Source organism: Suncus etruscus, chromosome 3 (assembly GCF_024139225.1).
Source record: "Suncus etruscus isolate mSunEtr1 chromosome 3, mSunEtr1.pri.cur, whole genome shotgun sequence".
Classification (NCBI taxonomy): domain Eukaryota; kingdom Metazoa; phylum Chordata; class Mammalia; order Eulipotyphla; family Soricidae; genus Suncus; species Suncus etruscus.
Window position 1 is genome coordinate 45,590,168 of NC_064850.1, and position 20,303 is coordinate 45,610,470.

Below are 20,303 nucleotides of genomic sequence, written 5' to 3' on the forward strand. Positions count from 1 at the left end.
AAATGGAGTGGGTGGGGCTAACCGTGTCTGGGGTAGAGCTGATTGGTCGGGACGTGGCTGACTGCTTCCTGGGCGGGGCTAGAGGGCGTGATTCACGCTGGGTGGTTGGGCGTGGCTGCTTGTGACCGGGGCGTGGCTGACCTGTGTGGGCGTGACTTCCTTCATGTGGGCGTGGCTGAGTGCTGGTGGGCGGGGTAAGAATCTCCTGTTTTCCACCCTCATCAATGTATGGAGGCGGTGGTGTGAGTTAGGGCTCAAGCTGGCGTTTCTGTTTTGGGGACTTGGTTTCTTTCTCTCTGTCTCTTCGGTTTTTTTTGGTCATCGCCTACTGGAGGAGTCATTGTTTCCGGGAGGTTTCCGGTCCCCCTACCTTCCCCCCCAGTCTCCCAGATCAGCAGCTCCGTTGTTTTCTGCTCCTGGGGTGCTGGTGGGAGTCAGCCTTCCTCCCTGTGGCTGCCATTATTGTTGGAGTTGAAAGGGGGTTTCTGTCCCCCTTCAGTTTGGAGGTGCTTCTTTCTGCTGCTGGTCACGGAGCTGAGTGAGGAGGGGACTTTCTCTTCCATGAGTTGAGTCCTTTATTCTAGCAGATTTTCTAGCTTGACTGCTGCCGCCTGCCCCTGCCCACGCACTCCTCCAGCTCTGGGCAACAACAGTTGGTCTCTTGGTAGCAGAATGAAGGAAGGTTCCAGAAAGGAGAGGCCGAACTGCCCATATGGGGCCGGCCTCCGCTTCCCTCAGGCAAGAGCTACAGTTTGTTCCCCGGAGAAATAGGGTTTTTGTTTGCTTGCTTTTGGTTTTGTTTGGGGGCCACATCCAGCGATGCTCAGGGGGTTACTCTTGGCTCTGCACTCAGAAATCACTCCTGGCAGGTTCGGGGGACCCTCTGGGATGCAGGGGATTGAAGCTGGCTCAACCCTGTGCAAGACAAACACCCTCTCTGTGTGCTATCACTGGCCCAGGAAGTGGGTTTTGAAGCTCTCTCAAGTGGTGCAGGGAGGCTGAGGGGCTCCCAGGTTCCTAGCTGCCTGGGTTGGCTTCAATGCAGGGCAGGGGACCCCCTTATTGCTGTGAAGCTTCTGAAGTACACAGATGGAGCCCTGTGTGGGTTTTTTACAGGGGTCCTTGGCTAGACCCCCCACCCAGTCTATGAACTCCAGTATATGTGGATGGGGTGGAGCTGAAGAAGAGGTGCTGACCTGGGCTGGGGACACCCAAGCCCAGTGCTGGCCTGGCTGGGCCATATGAGGTCTGTGGTGAGCAAGGCTGTCTGGTTAAGCTAACAGGGTGCGGGCAGCTGTATGTGTGTGTATGTGAGGATTCTCAGGGAAACCCACACCTGGGAATAAATGTGTGTATATGTGTTTATACATCATGACCTCATAAACATGTTGCACATATTAAGCATGCATATGAGTGCATGCAGAGGTACACATGTGCCAAAGTGCATGCATGTTTGAATGTAACAAGGATGGTGTACACACATGTTGAGGTGAGTATCACGTGGTCACATGTATGTGGTGTGTGCCCTTGGACCATGCATGAGAACACACATGAATGTGTTGCAGTGCATTGTGCTCACATGTGTGCGGTGCTGTTGCCCATGCATGCATACCTATCTGCATCCGTGTTGTACATGTGTCCTCTAGAGGGTACTCAGCTATTACCCAGTCACCTGAGTGTGCAGCCATTCCCTGGTTCAGCTGCCGCCTCTTGTCTCTTCCCAGGAGTGTCAGGCTGTGGCCATGGTGCCATGCTGGGAGCTGCGCCTCTACCTACTGGCCTCACTCGGCTTCCACCTCTACTCCTTCCGGGAGGTCTACAGGCTCTCCCGAGGTGAGAAGATGCCTGGGCTAAGAGCCTCGGGGCTTGGGGGACTCTGTCATGCCTGCTGCATTGACCTAGCACCCAGTGGTGGGTCCCACCATAGGGCCCAGCTGCCCTGCCCCAGGCTTGGCACCCCACCTGTGGCCATTCACCTCTGGATGGGAAGAAGTCTGTGGCTGGCCTGCTCTCTTCCATCACCCTTCCCAGGGCACCCAGTGCTGCTCCTCACAGTTCCTGTACTGGGGCTCCCTCTCCTTGGGACCTCATGAGGAGGGCACATCTCCAGCAACCTACCTGTACCCCATGTCTGGAATGAAGGATCTGTGGGCCCCTTCCTGTCTGTCCCCACTAATAGACTCTGCTTACCTTGGCAGAACGAGCCCAGGAGCTGGACCAGGAGTTTGAGCTGGAACCAGGCATCCTGTTTGCAGGGTTGAAGAGGGTACAGTGGGCAGGTGGGGTGCAAGGGGTCCTGGTCAGGTGGTGAGGGGTCCCTGACTAATTTCCCTCCTCCAGGACCCCACTGACTTCGAATGGAGCTTCTGGATGGAGTGGGGCCGGCGGCGGCTCATCTGGTTGCTTTTGGGTCATGCAGCTGTGTCCCAGCTGGCCAGCAGGTTCACCCCAAAGGTAGGCCAGGCCCCCCACAGCCTCACTGGTGCTCAGCAGCTGTCAGGGTGCAGTGTGTGCCTAGCTGGGGAAGTAAAAGGAGGTCAGTAGGGGGAAGGTTAGAGGGAGTCAGGGTCATAATTTGGTATTTTGGGGGGGTCTGTGTTCCTTTTAGTCATCCGACATGTCCCCAGGACCCTGTGTCTGTGGCCTATGGTCACTGTCATGAGGGAATCTGTGGCCATTTGGATCTTGACAAAGGCAGTCCAGGCCTTCTCTTGGGTCATGCTGGAGTATGGGTGGCCCTGTGAACTTGTCCTCTGATTAGAGTTCTTTGGTTGGGGTGGGGTATTATGGGCCCTGCTTTGAAACACCCCCTCTGGCTCCAGATCTAGACCTGGGTTCTCATAGCCTACAGGGCCTGTGGTCACTGTTACAAGGGTATATGAATCCCCCTCTCCTTCTGTCCCCAGCTCCGGCCCTGGGTCCTCACGGCCTACGGGGCTTATGCCTGCTGGTATGTGCTGGGTGCCGTGGGACTGACCCTGGTGGCCTTGCATGCCTGCATGGCCTTCTGTGTGGGCCAGCTGCGCTCCCCTCTCCTCTCCTGGCTTAGTGCTCTACTGCTGCTCTCCTCGCTGAGGCTGGACTGTATGGATCAGGTTAAGGCAAGTACCATCTTGGGGTACAAGGCTGGTGACAAAGGGTACCATGGGAATGACAGTGGGGGCCCCTCATGGCCACGTAAGGTGGTACAGCCCTGTGGTCTGTGTCCTGTAGCCATTGGTGCGTCATTTAGCCTCTGGCGCTGCCGAGGGCTGACCCTGTACCTCTTCTCCCAGCCTGGGTGACTTGGATGTGCAAGTACAGTGATCTCCCAGCCCATCCTCCCCCTCTGAGCCCAAGATTGTGCTGGGCCCGATCTGCGTGTCACTTTGCAGAGGGGCTGGTACAGTTCCGAGAACGAGCTGGACCTGCTTCAGTTCACGCTGGCCGTGCGCTGTCTGCACTGCACGGGCTGCAGCCTGGAGCTCTGCCGGCAGCCGCCCACCGGGCCCCGTACCCACTGCCTTCCTTGGGTCCTGGCCTTCACCTTCTACTACCCGGCCTTCCACAATGGTCCCCTGCTCAGCTTCCCACGCTTCCTCCGCCAGGTAGGCTACCATCCACCTCCCAGCCACTAGGTTTGTCCCGTGTCTACAGAGCCAAATGGGGTGGGTGGGTACAGGTTTCTGGGAGCATGGCAGATTCTTGGATCTTCCCAAGTGGCATCTGGCTATGTGGCAGGTACAGGGTCCTCCTGGGCTTCCTGGGGTTATGCTGGACTTAGCCCCCCACACTGCCTACTTGGCCTGAGGCCTCGAGTGCAGATTCTGTCTCTAGGAGCTGGTGGCTGCACTCCTCAGCCAGGATCAGGTCTACCCTCTGTCCCCAGGTCCTACTGGAGGTGATGGGGAGATGTTTGTAGACGTGGACATGTGTACGGTGATCCATCACACATGGACACACATGTGGATACCACACACAAGGACACATGGATGCATGTCTGCTTGTAAAACACATCACATGTATTTGTACATGCAGACACATTGGGTACACATATGTAAAGCTCCTCACACATTCATGTGCCTGACCTAATAACATGCACTTGACATTGCTAACAGTCACATGTGTGGCGTATGCACACACGTACCCAACCCATGTGGTGCATTGTGATGTGGCACAATAATACATGTGCATGCATCACATGTGTGTTGTGTGTACAGAACACACTTGTATGCACAGATGTATACGTGTGTGCACATGGTACACACCTGACTCTGTCCGTGTAGACATGCAACACACAATGGGCACACGCACAACACATGTATATATACAAATTGGGAGCGATCTAGAGTACTGTGGTGTCTGTCCTGCGCCTCCAGAACTCTGGAACAGTCAAGTGTCTGAATTCCTCTGGTGGGTCTGGGTAGGCTCACAGGTGTGGGGGCCAAGCCTGGAAGAGAAGGGCCAGGGTGGGAGTCAAGCATGGGTGGGAGCCTCAGAGGAACCCTGGGTGATGAGCCTGCAGCCAGGGGCATCCCAGGCTCCACCTATGAAACAACAAATGAAACTAAAGCCCTGGACGCTTGTGGGGCCCAAGGCTGGGCATTTCAGGTGCAGAGCAGGGACTTCAGAGTCCAGCAGGGGGCAGCAGAACCCCACAGAGACCAACACCCCCGGGCCCTGTTTTCTGATGAAGCCTCTGGGATGACCAGAAGTGTACCGTGCTAGGTCGGGGCTGCTCCGAGGAAGGGCATAGCCCTGAGAAACTCAGGGCAGCTCTGAGGCTGGGGTCAGTGTCCTCAGGACTCTGTAGGGTCCCAGTAGGACCAGCACTTCTCACCTGAGCTGGCCATGGAGCCCCTTGTCCTGCAGGCTGCACTCAGTCCAGGCCTCTCGCTGGGCAGTGTGGGGCCTCCTGCCAGCAGGTCATGGCCCAGGCATTCAGCCGGGCTGAGATGCTCGCCTGCCAAACAACAGAGGCTAGGACTGTCCTTAGATTGGACTGCGTGGTGTTCTGGGGTCAGTTCTACAGCACTAGTGGAGCCACAGGTGCATCCATAAGGGTTCTGGGAAGTGGTTCCTGGCTCAGAAGGGCCCACTGTGCTAGTTACATGTCCTGGGGAGGACAGACAAGCTCAGTGTGGCTGCTCTCATCTTCAGGGCAGGCCTGAAGACAGGAACCAAGCTCTTCCTTGCCCTGCCCTGCGGAAGACAGCCTGGGCAAATGCTGGTGCCCCTGCCATAAGACTAGCCACAGCCTGGGGGGTTGCTGTGGGTATTTCCATCTAGGATGAACTTGTAGGTGAAGCGGGGGTGGGTGGATGGGGGAGGGCTGTAACTGGGCCCCTGTGGCAGGGCAGAGGCTCCGGAGTCTGTCCTGGCTCTTGGCTCTGTCCTGCCTTGGGCCTGCAGTAGGATGTCACTGACTGCTTCCTCAGCATGGTCCAACCCAGCTGCTCTCTGACTGTGGCAGAGTTGTGGAAAGTGTTTTGTTGGGACTGTGTGGAAGCTGCTAAAAGGGCGGAGGCTGTGTCTACTCTATATGATTCTGATACCTGTTTCCACAGATGCAGCAGTAGGAACTGGAAACTAAGTAGAAGCTTCTAGAAGGGTGGGAGGGTACTTCCAACTTTTTGAGATGCAGCAGGAGCAGAGGACTGTATGGAAATTTCTAGAAAGGCAGTAAGGTGTATCCATCTAATGTGTGTTTCCACAGATGCAGCAGCAGGAACCAGGGCCCCCAAGGGTTGGTATGCTGGCCATGGTGGTGGGGCTAGGCCGCCTGCTATGCTGGTGGGGGCTGGCAGAGCTCATGCTGCACCTCCTGTACACACACGCCATCTGCAGCAGTGCATCCCTGCTGGCTGCCATCCCGGCCTGGACTTTAGGTAACCATAGCAGAGCTGTCCTGGCCTGTGGAAGGAGAGAGGGCCCCGAGGGGTGGGGTGCGGTGGGTGGAACCACTGGTAGGCGGGGCTATTGTGTGTGGAAGCTGCTGGTGGACAGGGCGTTGGGGCTGGACCACAGAGGGCAGAGCCATGGGGCCCACAGCTCACTTACTTGCCACTTTGCTCCTCTTGAGGCTGAGAGGCTCTTGAGAGGATGAGGGGGGTTAATGGCGGGTGGACAGGCCAGCTGTGTGGATGCTGTCTGTTCCTGCTTCCAGCTGCAGGTTTTCTAGGAGTTCTGGAGACCAAGAGAAAAAAACAGGGTTCCTTCTAGTTTCGGGGGAGGGCCAGTGTGGACGCAAACAACTCACCCGAATGTTATGCTCTCCCTGAGCCAGCTTTTCTTGAAGGTTGTAAATCTGTGGTGCTGCTGAGGAAGGTTCAGTAGTGTGATGTGTGTGTGTGTGTGTGTGTTTGTGGGGGGTGGTGGTGAAGATCTGATGGCAAGGCCAGTGCAGAGGTTCATGCCCACTCTGCGACTGCCTTTTCCTCCCTACCCAGTTTACTTCTTTGGTTTTCACTTCCCAGTGGAGTGAATTGTGATGATGACTTTGGAGCTGCACCCAGCGGTGCTCAGGGCTTTCTCCTGGTGGGCTCTGGGCTATATGTGATACTGGGGACTGAGCCCAGGTTGGCCACATATATGGCACACCTGTCATCCCATGCTCTCTCTCTCTCTCTGGCACTGCCCAGAGCATTCTGTGATGGGTTCAGGGGCACCTGTCTGTGGCTGCTACATTACCACTTCCCATGGATCCCCCTGTTCTAGGAGGACTGGCCCTGGCTCAGGTGCTCTTCTTCTACGTGAAATACCTGGTACTCTTTGGAGTCCCTGCCCTGCTCATGCGCATGGATGGGCTCACGGCACCGCCCCTGCCACGCTGTGTCAGCACCACCTTCAGTTTCACCGGCATGTGGCGGTGAGTCTTGGCCAAAAACACCAGTGTACACACCATAAACTCCCAGAATGGATTCTGCTGAGAGACATGTGAGGATCACTATATGGCACAGAAGCACACACATGCGCACGTATACATGAACACATACATGCACAGAAGCACACATTGGCATGCATACTCATGAGCATACATGCCTGTATATGCTCACCAGTACAAGGCATGTACGTATACCCATACATGACCATGAACATGCATGTCCATACATGCACATGAACAGTCATGCCTGCATGCTCATACATGGATACAAACACTCATGGACATATATTCTTACAAACACAAGACATGCACACATGACCATAAACACAGACATGCACAGCCCCCTACACATGTGCCCACACATGCAGTTTACCATGGCCCTCGACTCCACGTTCACTGTAGTCAGATACTCTATCAAGGACTTAAATGAAGCAGCTGGTTCTCTTGACTGGAAGGAACTAAAGGGCCTGATGGTGGGAGCTCAGGGCTGGGCATCCCTAGCAGCTTGTGACTGGGGTTATAGCCAGGGTTGTCAGCTCTGCCTAGTGCACTTGAAGGGGTGGAAGCAGGAACCAAGAGGGTTAGCTTGAGGGAAGCCCCTGTTCGATTCCAGATACCACCTGAATCCCTGAACAGTGAACAGGGAGTGACCCCTGAGAACAAGTTGGGAGCAGCCTCTGAGCACAGCTGGGTATGGGAATTACATATTAAATAAAATAACGAGATAAAATAAATACAAAGTAAAACAGTTATGAAATGAGCCAGCAGGCAGCCTGCACTGCCAGGGGTAGGTGGGTGCAGGGAGCAACCCTAATCCTGCCCACTGATCCATATCCTCCACCAGGACTTTTGACGTCGGGCTGCACGAGTTCCTCATCAGGTAAGGGGCTTGTGGGAGGCCACACAGACATGGCCCAGCTGGGCTGTGCTCAGTGAGGACCATCATGTGTGTGTGTCTGAGGGATGTGCTGTGCCCCAGACAGTGCGGGGGATCTGCAGAGGGCCTGCTCAGAGAAGCCAGGGACCCAGAGACTGAAGACTGATGGGAGTCTCGTCTGTTCTGCTTGAAGAAGGCGCTTCCCCGCCTGAGGTTCTGAGAGAGGTCTCAGTGGTGGTCTTTGTGGTGGTCCCCGAGGTGGTCTAAGATGGTCTTTGTTGTGGTCTATAGTGGTCCCTACAGTGGTCTCCCCTTTCCACCTTTTCTCTTTCCCTCTTTTCTCTTTCTCTCCCCCCCCCACCCTGTCTCCCTCTCTCCTTTCTTCTCTTCCTCTCTTTGCCTCTCTGCTTGCCTCATGAATAGGGATTGATTTTTGCATGAAATTTTGTGTGTTTAGAAGGAAAATGAATTCAGCCAATTGCTTCAATGCAGGCTGAGGGGCAGGGAAGGTTCTGAAAAGTTTATCGAGACTCCTTTCATTTATGTGTCCTTTTCTCTGATCATTTTTCTTGTCCCTCCAAGCCCACACTGCAGTCGTTCTCTCTGCCCTGTGGAGCAAATCCAGGGGTCTGAAAGGCGGGGGAGCAGGCTGTGGATACTCACATTTCTGCCCATAACACACAAGTGCTGCCCATGGGGCTACACCAGGCCTCTGTCTGTGCCATGATGGGATCTTCTGGACTGGTTCCTGTGGGTCTTGGCTCTGCCCTTCTGTTCTCAAAGGGAGGCTGATCTTGGTGGGGTGTGGGGCTGGACACTGTGGAGCCTGTGTGAGTGGGGTCTGCCCACTGCCGCCACATGCTTCCGGCCTTTCCATCTTGATGCCCTCGTGTCCCTCACTTTGGCCAGTTTAGAAGTGCCTTAGCACCCCAGGGAACTGGCCCTCCGCCAGGAAATGGGGTCATGGTGGGGCCAGGCAGCCTTTGAGGCTTAGAGACTTGCCCCCTGACCTACTGAAAAGGCAGAGGGTTAGTGGGGGGACCTGAGGACTGTCATGAAACTAGGGTCCCCTGAGGGAGAAGAATGCAGGCTTGTTCCAAGGCCCAGCTCCTGACCACTGCTGACAGTTGCAGGGGGACAGGGTGGGGCTCCTGCCTGGTGCCACTCACATCCCCGCTGTGCATCCTGATACTCCAGTGCAGTGGGTGGGAGCAGTGTGCTCCTTAGCTTGCTCAGGGCACCTTACTTCACATGCTGGTGCACACCTGTGCTTCCCCCAAATCCTCAATGTAGCGTGAGGGCAGGAAATGCGGGTGTCCATTGCAAGGTGTCATGGCCAGGTCTGGAAGGGGAAGGTGAGATCCTTGTTCCTGTATCCTACTTCTCTTTCCTACCCCCACCTCTTTAGCCCTGGCTCTGTGCTGGTGTTAGGGTAGGATTGCTAACAGGCACCATGCCTGGGCTCAGGGTCCCAGGGATTCATGCCCATGGCAGTCCACAGAATTCTGAGCCATATTCCCACCTGGGAGCTTGATTGCAGGGTCCCTGTGGTCATAGACTTCTGTGCCATGTGCCCTGAGGAAGTCTGAGCACAGAGCCTTAGGAACTGCAGAAACCACCTGGCTTTCCTGTAGGTATGTCTACATTCCAGCAGGGGGCTCCCGGCATGGCCTGCTGGGGACACTGCTGTCCACAGCACTGACCTTCGCCTTCGTGAGCTTCTGGCATGGCGGCCACGCAGACCTGTGGTGTTGGGCGGCACTCAACTGGCTTGGCGTCACAGCTGAGGGCTCCATGCGGAAGCTGGCAGAGACTCCACGTGTGCGGCACTGCCTAGTGAGTGGTTCCCCTGCAGGGATGGAGGGAGACAGTTCTGGGCCCATAGCAAGGTGATCTAAACTCTGTGTGTTGAGAAATGGTGTCTCAGACAGGAGAGCTGAGAATGGGATCAGGCATCGGACAAAACTCCCACATCCCAGGGTGAAAGCAAAGCCTTTGGGGCTTACCCATTCCACCTTCCCTCCTGGTCCTGGTTCACCCATATCACCTTCCCTTACTGACCTCAGTCCTGTCATGGCCCTGCAGGCCCCCCAAGGTTGGGCACCTGGCCTCTTCTGTCCCTCACAGGAAGCAGCAGTGGCTGTTGTGAGGGGATGGATGGGTAAGTGAAGGAGACACTAGGAGAGTTGTTCAGTGAGTGGATGGATGAGTGGATCAGCCACACCATTGAGTGGATAGAAGGATGAATGGATGGATGGATGGTTGTTAGATGGTGGATGGATGTATGGATTGATGGATGGATGGATGATGATGATGGATGGGTAGAAAGTAGGTGGACGAATGATGGATGGGTAGAAAGTAGGTGGACGAATGATGGATGATGGATGTATAGGTGAAAGGTGGATGGTGGATAGTGGAATGATGGATGGATGGGTGAGTAGCTAGGTGAGTGGATGGAGGGATAGGTGGGTAACTGGATGGGTGGTTGGGTGGATGGGTGGGTAGAAGGATGAATGGTGTGTGGATGGATGGGTTGATGTGTAGATGGTGATTGATGGAGGGATGGATGAGTGGATGAATAAATCAATGGTGGTGATGGATGGTGGATAGATGAATGGGTAGATGTGGATGAATAGATGGGTGTATGGATAGATACATCTATGGATGGATGGGTTGATGGGTGAATGGCTGGCTGGATCAATAGCTGGAGTGTATCATTAATAAATAAGGAATACATTAATGGGTGGATCCAGGAGTGAGAGCAGCAGTGAATGCAGGGACTCTTGAATGGTGAATACAGGAGGGGGCAGGGATGTGAATGCAGGGGAAGGTGAGAACAGGGCTGAGGATGTGAGGGCATGGGAACATGATAACAGGAGGTGAGTGTAGGGGAGAGTGAGTGCAGGGCTGGATTACAGGGGTGAATGTGTAGACTAATGACCCTCTATGAACCCCACTAGGAGATTCTACTGCTCATCTAGCATTTTGTATTTTGGTACCACACCGAGCAGTGCTCAGGGGTTACTCCTGACTCAGTGCTCAAGAATTTCTATGGTTGGGCTCAGGGGATCATCTGGGATGCCAGGAATTGAATCTGAGTGCAAGGCTAGTACCCTCCCCACTGTGCTGTGTTTTGCCACATCCCCTCTTATTGTGTAGTGCGGGGTGGAGGGGGGGAGATGCCTCTACTGTTCTGTCCCCTCTGGCCTTCCTCCGTGCCCCACATCAATCACCACTCTGCTAGTCTCTTACTCTGGAGCTGCAGCCCCCCAGGGAAGCTTCTAGAAGGGGGTGGTGACTATCCACCTACCCACCTTTCCATCTTTAACTTCTCACTCAGACAAGTAGGAGCTGTCCCACTTCGGCCTGGCAGTCTCCTGCTGCTGCTGCCCCTGGTATGCCCCCCCACACTCTCAGCCTCCTCTCCAGCCTTTGGTCACATGACTTCCAGACAGGGTGGTTCTGGGAAGGGGGTTGCCATGGAGATGAGAATAGATGCCTGCCCAGAAGTGCCAGCTGGTTTGACGCACTTCATTGGGACCAAGGTAGCATGAAGCCAGTGGGCTCCTGTCCTGGTGCCCTTGTTCAGGGTCTCTCTGTTCTCACATCTGCTGCTATGGGGTTGCTGCACCCTGAGCTCTGCCCAGGAATGGGGGAGGAGGGTGCTTGTGGACCCTCTTGTCCTTTCCATACCACTTCTGGTTATGAGTCTCATGGATCTGGAGTTTCCCTGGGTCATGACCTGGCCTAGAAACTGGCCTTCGCATGACCTTGGTCTGACATTGACCTCTTCCCAGGACTTCCTGGTTGGAAGCAGTTGTATTAGCTCCTGTGCCTGGTTTGGGCCATCCCCCAGCAAACCCACAGCCCGTGCTGGGTTCTCCCTGGGGATCCTGGGGGCAATGAGGAGACCCCCCTCAGCATATGCTCTCCTGGGCAGGAAGGGGACTGAGCACTAGACAGGGGCATCAGGACTGTACCCCTATACTGAGATCCATTTCCCCCACAGGTCCGGCTACTCTCGCCAGCAGCTCAGCGCCGCTTGCACGCAGCCCTGGCCTCCTGCGCCACTGCCTTGCTCATCCTGTCTAACTTGGTGTTCCTCGGGGGTGGCCAGGTGGGCTGGATCTACTGGGAACGCATCTTTGTCCAAGGTATGGGAAAGGGGCTGGAGAAAGGGCTTGGGGCAGGAGGACAGGAATGGGTGGTGTGGCCAGTGCTGATAATGTTTGCTGCTGGCGTGGCTGTGGCCATGGCACTGGCATAGCTGACTTGAGCTGGTCTATACATACATCTTGCTCTTTCTGTCCCGGGTGCCAATGACCTAGCTCTGTCGCCTCAACACCACCCCCGCAGCTAGCACTGTGCTCTCTGTTTACCAAACACCTGCTCAGGCCTCGCCCTAAGCACAGCTGTGCCAGGGACCTTGGAGTGAGGGGCCCTGGACCCAGCAGGCTACATAAAGACTGGCCAGACAAGGGTGCCCTCTCTCAGTGTTGTTCCTGGCCCAAATCTCCTTTCTTCCTTGCAGGCTGGCCCTGGGTGACTCTGTCTGTGCTGGGCTTTCTGTATTGCTATGCCCATGTGGGCATTGCCTGGGCCCACATGTGCTCGCTGAACTGATCCCTGCCCCCAGGACAGCGTTAGACACGTGGAGTTCGCTGGCATTGTCCTGGCACCAGGTCTACAGAGCAGCAAGCTCCACTTCCCTGGTGGAGCCTCTGGACCAGGAACAGGATCAGGGCATGCGGATAGGCCACTCCTATCTATTTGTGCATGGCCCCAGAGCTTCATTCTAGGAGTGCTCGGGCACCTGATTCTCTGACTTTATAGGGTTGTGGTTCTTGGAGGCAGCCCAGAAATGGACCCTGGCAGAGCCCCAACATTGCCCATGGCCACTGTCCTTTGAGTGGTCCAGATATTGGTGCTACAGATGGTCCCTGGAGCTTAGGCCCAGCCCACACGGAGACCAGCCCCATCTGGGGTCCGAAACTGCGACTGCACAGTCCTAAGAGCCCCTTGCTCCCACCCCACCAACCAGCCACAGGAGAAGGAGAAGCAGAGCCAGCGCCCAGCAGGCGAGGGCTTTGGGAGATCCCCTGTTCCTTCACTGCCCCCTCAGCTACGGATTTGTTGTCAATAAAGAGGAGCCTTTTCTTTCACATAGGGAATTTTGGTCTGCTCTGGGCCATCTTAGATATTGTTGGTTTGGTATCTTTGGGCATCATTGGTTTGGGGTTTGGGGTATTGCTGGTTTGAGGTTTAGGGTATCACTGGTTTGGGGTGTTGGATACCACTGGTCAGGGTTTTGGGGGTATTATTGGTTTGAGGCCACTCCATGACACTGGGAGCAGAATTTTAGCCCTTGGGGCATGTCCCTAGCTTGTTGTAATCTGTTGGGTGACAGTGAATCTGTCCTTGGGACTCCCAGGGATTTGACCCCTCGATTGATAGCAATACTCCATGTTAGAATATCACTTGCTCATTGAAGGAGCTATTCCTCAGTCCTCTTGAATCAAGTTTTTTTTTTTGAGCCATACCTGGCAGTGCTCTACTTCTCCAGAACTTGGGGATTACTCCTAGTGGTGCTCAGGGAACCCCATGGGGTGCTGAAAGGATCTGATGGGTTAGCTGTGTGCAAAGCAGGCACCTCACATGCACTCTCCCCCCAATCCCAGCAGCCCCCATACTCCTCCTGTAAACTCGGGAGCACTGAGCATGGGTATCAGTGGAAATTTTACAGATGCTCATTGTGAGAAGCTGGTGTTGGGGTTCGGCGTTGGGTGTGTGCTGACTGCTGACCTGTGTTTGGCTCTGGCTCCAGGCCTACAGGTGCAACCCAGTTGTACCCACACCTCCCACCAGCCCCTGGGCAGACCCTCAGGTACTTCTCAGGAGAATTGAAAAAGCTCTGAGCATATGAGGGGAAACAGGCGAAGGCAAGCATCCATATAAAATAGTTTATTACCATAATAAATAAAAGTAGACTTTTCTGTTTTACAAATATCCTTTGTGCTTTTTGAAAAAGACAGAGATGGGGCCTTTCAGCTTATCCTGGCTGCAATGTGGGATTTGGGGTGCTGCCTGGGGCTGAGTTCCTCAAAAAAGCCCATATAGCCCCACTCGGAGCTCTTCCTGAAGCAGCTCCCTGTGCCCCCAGGGCCCCACTGCCAGCCATGAGCCCCCAGAGATGGGGCTCAGGGGAGTGAGGGGGCTGTCTCACATGGGGGTCCCCAAGGGCGTACAGTGGAGTTTCCTGGGAAAGGATGAAGCCATAGATTCACATTCATTTCTTGAACAGCACTGTGAGGGCTGAGCTCTGCTCCCCCACAAGGCTGCTTTTGTGATAGTGCTCAGGGAACCTGTGTGGCAGGGAAGGAGAGCAGGGATCACTCACGGCCCTTAAGCATAACCTCAAACAATCTGGTTGGCTCCAGGCAGTCTGGAGTACAGGGATGTGCAAGCAGGAGAGGGGGGTCCCTTTCCTTTGCCAGGCCCATGATGAGGTGACACCCACCGAGGGAGAGGACATAGAGGGTTGCGAGCCATGGGTGGGGACTGGGGACCTTGCAGACTCCAGGGCAATTCTAGGGCCAAGAGTTTAAGCACAGGACAAATGGGTTTGCACCCCCATCTGCTATGGGGCTTCCAACCTTGAGGACCAACCCCTTGACTCCCAGAAGAAACAGCCCAGTCCCCACGAATTGGGCCCTAGGTTCCCTCCTGGTAGCTACAAGGGCTGCCCCAGAACACACAAATGGTCCAACTCAGTTCTGGAAAACATTTTTCTGGAGAAAGATGGCAGCAGAGAATTCATCTGTGGCAGCGGCCTGTCTGGGTCATCCAGGAGCACTGGTCAGTGACTCTTGGGGACTGTCCCTGTGCAGAGCCAGGAGATGGATGCTGCCCAGCCACAGATGAAGTAGGGCATGGCTGAGCCTACTTGCAGCTAGGTCTTCACCTGTTCCTGCTCGCCTGCTTGCATAGCCTCAGGCACCTGCCCTGAGGACTTGCTTGCTGCTCAAGCTCAGAAGAGGTGAACCAGGCCCCAGAGGGTGTGGTGACTCCCGAACCAGCATATGGTTCCCCCCTACATGGACTCAGGCAGGTACCTCTGTGAGATGGATCTGCCAAAGGAAAGGCATCTCTGCGGCCAGAGGAGCCCCCACACACACACTGCCTCTAGTTGTCAGGCACTTCCTCCTTCCCTTCCTTCCACCCCCTTCCTTCCTCCTACCTTCCCATCTTTCTTCTCCTTTACTCCTTTACTCCTTTCCCTCCTTTCCTTCCCTCCTTCCTTTCCTCACTTCTTCCTTCCCTCCTTCCTTCTCTTATTCTCTCCAGCGTCCCCTGGGCACCCAGGACAGGAGGGACCTCAAAACAGGGCCCAGTGCCTGTGGTTTCTCTGCCAGGTCCAGGGATGGAAACAGACAGACTGATCATCTCAGTTACCCCAAAGTCTGTGGAGGAGGAAGATGAAGAGAGCTGAAACGTGTGGGGCTGGGGAGGAGCTGCCTGTACAGACACATGTATACATGCCTGTACATACATAGCGACATGTACATACGAGCACTATGTATGTACTCTGTGTGTTCACTATGTGTGCCCAGCTCCTGTGGGGGCCTCCTCACTGGTGTCCCTGGGGGCTAGCAGGACACTTTCTTCCCCAGCCTCAACCCCTGGGCAACATGGAGCATCCAGCATATTCCAGCCTCAGCTGGCCTCGAAGGTGTCCTGCTCATCAGCCGCTATGGCAGGGGATGGGGGCCCCGAAATGTGAAAGGACCCCTGCGGGGACTGCACAGGCTGGCGGGTGGCCAGTAGGCGCAGCACCTGGCCCAGCTGCTGCTCCAGTCGAGCAACCTGTGCGCCCAGAGCCTGCAGGTCCTCTTTTAACTCCAGCTTCACCTCCTGCACAGCTGCCTGCAGCGTCTGCTCGGGGATGGGGCCGAAGGCACGCCTGGCCTCGGGCAGCACTGGGCTGCGCTCCTGTGGGCTGCGGGCCTCGCCAGCACTGTCCAGGCGCAGGTCACTACGTGTGATGCCGCTATCGCACGAGTCTGTCTTCTTCAGTGTGGCTTCACCCGCCACCTTGCCCCGTTCGGGTAGCGTCTCCATGGACTCGGCCTTGGACACCTTGTCCCAGTCCTCAGCCCTCGTGCCCGCCGCATCCCGGAAGCGGGCCCAGCCCCGGCGCTTGGCACCATCCACACCAGCCACCTTGGGCCCTGGGCCCTCGGCTCCAGGGGCTTGCAGTCGAGCCTGGTCGGAGGATGCAGATGGGCAGGCCTGGAAGGCCACGGGAGTGGCAGGGCTCTCGCGCACGGTCACCACGCTGGCCTGAATCACACAGGACTCAGGAGCTGCGCGGCTGCCTTTCTCCACATCCACATCACTGAGGTCTCGGCCGCCCCTCTCGGCAGCCAGCCGGGCCTCCCTCTGCTGTCGGAACCTCTGAAAGAGCCGGCGGACGGGGTGGTCTGGAGGCAGTACCAGGGGTGCCTCATTCTTGCGCTTGCGACGTTCTTCCTCTTCCCGCTTTACATCACTGATTTTGCGGAACACGATCTGGGCACAGAAGATCTGGAATCAGGGTACCTGCCTACCCCTCTATTGCCGTGTGCCAAGGCATTGGCTAATGTGTACAACACTACATGGGTGTAGATCTACAGGAGTATGTGTGCATATGATAAGTGGGTACAAACACAGGCACACATGTGCATGTTACACGAGTTGGGACACACATGAACACATGCTACATGGGCATAGAGCACAGAATCACGTGCATGTGCAATATGGACACAGGCTCATGGGAACATATTTGTACATGCCATATAGATACAGACATAGGAGCATGTACACATGCTACACAGCCTCAGACACACAAGAATACATGCACATAAACTCACAGGCTCAGGGCCAGAGAGATAGTGGTGGGCTTATGCCTTGCATGTGACTGACGGGAGGGACCTGGCTTGATTCCCGGCATCTCAAATGGTCCCCCAGCCTTCCGGGCGCCATTTCTGAGCATAGAGACAGGAGTAACCCCTTAGCACTGCTGGGTTTGCCCCACAAACCAATCAGTCAATCAATCAATAAATTAAAAAAAAAAACTTTGGGCTGGAGAGATAGCACAGCAATAGGGCATTTGCCTTGCATGCAGATGGATGATGGTTCGAATCCCAGCATCCCATATGGTCCTCCGAGCCTGCCAGGAGCGATTTCTGAGCAAAGAGCCAGGAGCAACCCCTGAACACCACCGGATCTGACCCAAAAACCAAAAAAAAAGAAAAAACTCATAGGCTCAGACATACAAGAACACATGTATGTATACTACATGGGCTCGGACACACATGAATTTAAGCACATGCTACAGAGGTTTGGACACAGGTACACAATACTACATGGGCTCAGACACTAAAAGAACACATGTACATATACTACTTGGGCTCAGACACACATGACCACAATGCATATGCATACTACAGGGTTTGGGCATGGGTATACATACGCATATACACTACATGGGCTCAGGCCCACAAGAACATGTGAACATTTACTACATGAGCTCAAATACACAGGAACACATGCGCATGCTACACGGGCTTGAACACAGATGTGTGAGATCACTACATGCATGGGCACATACAGGCACATGTGTGCACGCATGGTCAGCTGCACCACACACAGCTCCAGTAACTTGCCCACCCCTCTCTGCCATAGACTTTGCTGGGAACAGGCCTGGGCTGGGCTGAGTGAACCCTGGGGTGGACCCTCTGCCAGACAGGCCCAGTGAGACCCAGGAAAGCTCAGGAAGGCCCAGAAGGCCCAGGAAGGGTAAAGCCTGGAAGGGCAGCAGGGTAGGATAGGGAAGCCAGGAGTCCTCAGCAGGGACCTCTGTGCTTCCCTGAGCCTGTCACACCTGCTGAGTTCCTCTCCTCCTAGGTGTCCTCACTACTCCTTTTTCTCCTCTTCCTCCTGCTCCCAAGTCCCTGTCCCTCCCCAGGGATCCAGACAGTTCAGTCTTAGCTGGCAGACTCAAGGTCCCTGTTGGTCTGAGCACTGTCTCTGTCAGCACCGTGGACAGCGGTTCTTTGACGGGCCCACCAGCAGCAGCTAGAACGGCCCAGAGTGAATGCAAAGACCAACAGGGAGGTACTGCCAACTGACACTGTCCCAGTTTGCGAGAGAGGCAGGGGACGGGCAGTGGATGGGGAGCCTGGGCCCGCACCACCCCACTTCTGGCTGGCAGTACCATCCTGTCCAGACCTCCTGATTACATTCCCCATCCTGAACAGCTGACCTTTGGCTCTGAACAATGGGGCTATTCTTAGCACTGAGGCCCCTGGTGCTCAGTTCAGCCCCAATTTTCTGCCCATTTGAACTCTCAGACTGGCCTCCTCTGTATAGTTGAGACTGGGAAGGTGCAGGAGGAAGGCTGGGGCCATATCAGGAGCTGTGTCTGCCCAGTCCTGTCTGTTGCTCACTATTAGTGACTCTGTGGGGTTCGCAGTCCCTGCAGGGCCATCGGAGTCCCCATGGCCCAGCAGCCTGCAGCCACCCAGCAAGATGGGCCAAGAATCAGACACAATGGGCAGAGGGAAGACTGTAGCCCTGAGCCAGCCGCTTGCAGAGTATTCCAGCACCAGCCCAGTCAGGCTGTGCCTCACGAGTCATTGCTGGCAGCTGCCATAGTGAACATCTCACTGCCTGGCTGTGCCTACAGGACCCATGAGCTCCATGGGAATGTCCAGTGATGTAGGTTCCAGTGCCAAGCTAGGATGGACCTCCATGCAGAGTACCATGTAGGAAACAAAAGCAGACCAAGGGCCACCAGAAAAATTCTTCCCTGAAGAGCCTCTGCTCGGCTGACACTGCTCCATCTGATTCTCCCCTGTCCTGCTCATGGCGTCCCCACATACCACAACCACACCAAGCACCGAGCATCTCCCCATGGAAGTCCTCAGCACCTAGCACCACACCTCTCCCTGTGCTGATGACTCATCACCAAGCACTATGAGGACTTTCTACGGGTACTTAGCACTAAGACCCTACTGTGAGGGCACTTAGCATGGAGTCTGGTGTTCTCTGATCTTGCAGACCCAGATGGACAGATAGACAGGGTGGGGTGCCCTGTAAGGTCCTTCCTGAAAATACTCCAAGGTGACTCCCAGGCACTTCCAGTGACCCTCATACCTAGAGATCCTCGCATCCCATTGTCACCTCTTGCAGCCTTCCAGGGGTCCCTGTACCCCATTGTTTTCTCTTGAGACACCCCCCCCACTCACCCGCTTCCGCAGATTGTAGGTGAGCACGAGGTTCCGGGAGAAGGAGTGTGAGAAGGCTGTATAGAATTCCAGAACCTTCTGCAGTGCATCACGCTTGATGACGTGCAGGTCACAGTAGGTGAGGGCGCGGACATTGGCGCAAGACTGGGCCAGGGTGGCCTCCTTCCAGAACACATCCCCGAAGACATCCCCCTTCCCTGTGAGTGGAAGAACAGGGGTACAGGAATGAGTCTGGCTCTGTGGCACCAAATGCCAGTGAGAGCAACCCCACCACAGCAGATGGGCATCGCCACTCAAACCCCAGGTACTCTCTCACTGACTATGGGAGCCTTCACTACACTCTTTCCTCCCCTCCAGATAATCCCATCTCCCTCGCCTTTCTCCCCTGACACCCCATCCCCCACCTCTCTACAGGCACCCCCATTTCCACCTCCACTACAGAAATCCCTATTCTACCTCTCTACAAACACTGTCATTTCCACCTTCCTTACATATGCTCCCATTCTCACCTCCCTACAGACACTCCCATTCCTACCTTCCCTACAGATACCCCCACTGCCTTCACTTTGCACCCTGAGGTCTCCCTTCAGGATGCAACTCCCCACCCAGCCTCTTTGTATAGTAATGAGTCCTGGAGTGGGATGTGGGGGAGACTCCAGCTGAGGACCAGAACTCACTCTCCCCTGACATCCCAGTGTGTGTCAGGAAACACTGGGATGCAGACAGGAATCCCAGAGTTGCTTCCTAGCCCAGATCACAGAGAGACGGGCCTTATAGCAGCCTCTTTACCTCCTGAAAAAGGGGCCCCATGTGGGAGGCCAAGTATAGTGGACAGGGAGCTGTCTTGAGCCTCTGTGCAGCACCAGACCTCCACATGTCTGTGCCTGGATAGAGACTCACCAGCTTCAGGGTACACCTGAGAAGCCTCCGTGGTGCCACCCAGGACAAGGGCATGCAGGGCCCTGAGCGTGCCTGGTCACAGGCTTGGACACAGAATAGGGAAGTGGTTCAGGAGAGCAGCGGGGTTCATGGGGCACTGGGGGATGTCTGACCATCAGAACAGGGATCTGGGCTGGAGAGTGGGACAACAGGGAGGGCACTTGCTTTGCAGCCAGCCCACCGGGATTTGGTCCCAGCATCATATATAGTCCCTGCATCCCTCAGGAGTCAGTCTGGAGCACTGCCATGTGTGGAAACAAAAGCAAAACTAAACTAAACCTTCAGCTAAACCAGGGTAGGTTGGAGAGTTGGGGGAGCCTAACCATGAGCACCCCCA

At 55.3% G+C, this 20,303-nt stretch overlaps 2 protein-coding genes and 1 long non-coding RNA gene across 3 annotated transcripts in view; 1 reads left to right on the forward strand and 2 right to left on the reverse strand.

Moving 5' to 3' along the window:
* Positions 1 to 1,119: 1,119 nt before the first annotated feature.
* HHAT (hedgehog acyltransferase) lies at positions 1,120 to 12,362 on the forward strand. Its single transcript, XM_049770763.1, has 12 exons — positions 1,120 to 1,246; positions 1,725 to 1,833; positions 2,199 to 2,266; positions 2,341 to 2,454; positions 2,907 to 3,101; positions 3,375 to 3,587; positions 5,696 to 5,867; positions 6,697 to 6,847; positions 7,707 to 7,742; positions 9,374 to 9,575; positions 11,749 to 11,893; positions 12,271 to 12,362. The coding sequence occupies exons 2-12, from the start codon at positions 1,743 to 1,745 to the stop codon at positions 12,360 to 12,362; spliced, it is 1,479 nt and encodes a 492-aa protein (XP_049626720.1). The 5' UTR covers positions 1,120 to 1,246; positions 1,725 to 1,742.
* Positions 12,363 to 13,685: 1,323 nt separating this feature from the next.
* LOC126003651 (uncharacterized) lies at positions 13,686 to 15,020 on the reverse strand. The gene is made up of 2 exons (XR_007493820.1): positions 13,908 to 15,020; positions 13,686 to 13,861 (listed from the first exon to the last, which is right to left on the reverse strand). It is a non-coding gene; the product is annotated as an uncharacterized LOC126003651 (long non-coding RNA).
* A 2-nt stretch (positions 15,021 to 15,022) lies between these two features.
* Positions 15,023 to 20,303, reverse strand: part of KCNH1 (potassium voltage-gated channel subfamily H member 1) — a 62,763-nt gene continuing 57,482 nt past the window's right edge. Inside the window, exons 10-11 of the mRNA XM_049769776.1 lie at positions 19,028 to 19,224; positions 15,023 to 16,307 (exon numbers count right to left, since the gene is read on the reverse strand). Coding sequence (XP_049625733.1) covers positions 15,453 to 16,307; positions 19,028 to 19,224 — 1,052 coding nt within the window. The 3' untranslated portion in view covers positions 15,023 to 15,452. The remainder of the gene's footprint in view (positions 16,308 to 19,027; positions 19,225 to 20,303) is intronic.

What these genes read in the sequence shown, in the direction of transcription:
- HHAT (XM_049770763.1), top strand. Translation starts at nt 1,743, where the DNA reads ATGGTGCCATGCTGGGAGCTGCGCCTCTACCTACTGGCCTCACTCGGC. An exon ending in GGTCTACAGGCTCTCCCGAG is followed by an intron (nt 1,834 to 2,198) that starts GTGAGAAGATGC and finishes TTACCTTGGCAG; the next exon opens with AACGAGCCCAGGAGCTGGAC. An exon ending in GGAACGCATCTTTGTCCAAG is followed by an intron (nt 11,894 to 12,270) that starts GTATGGGAAAGG and finishes TCTTCCTTGCAG; the next exon opens with GCTGGCCCTGGGTGACTCTG.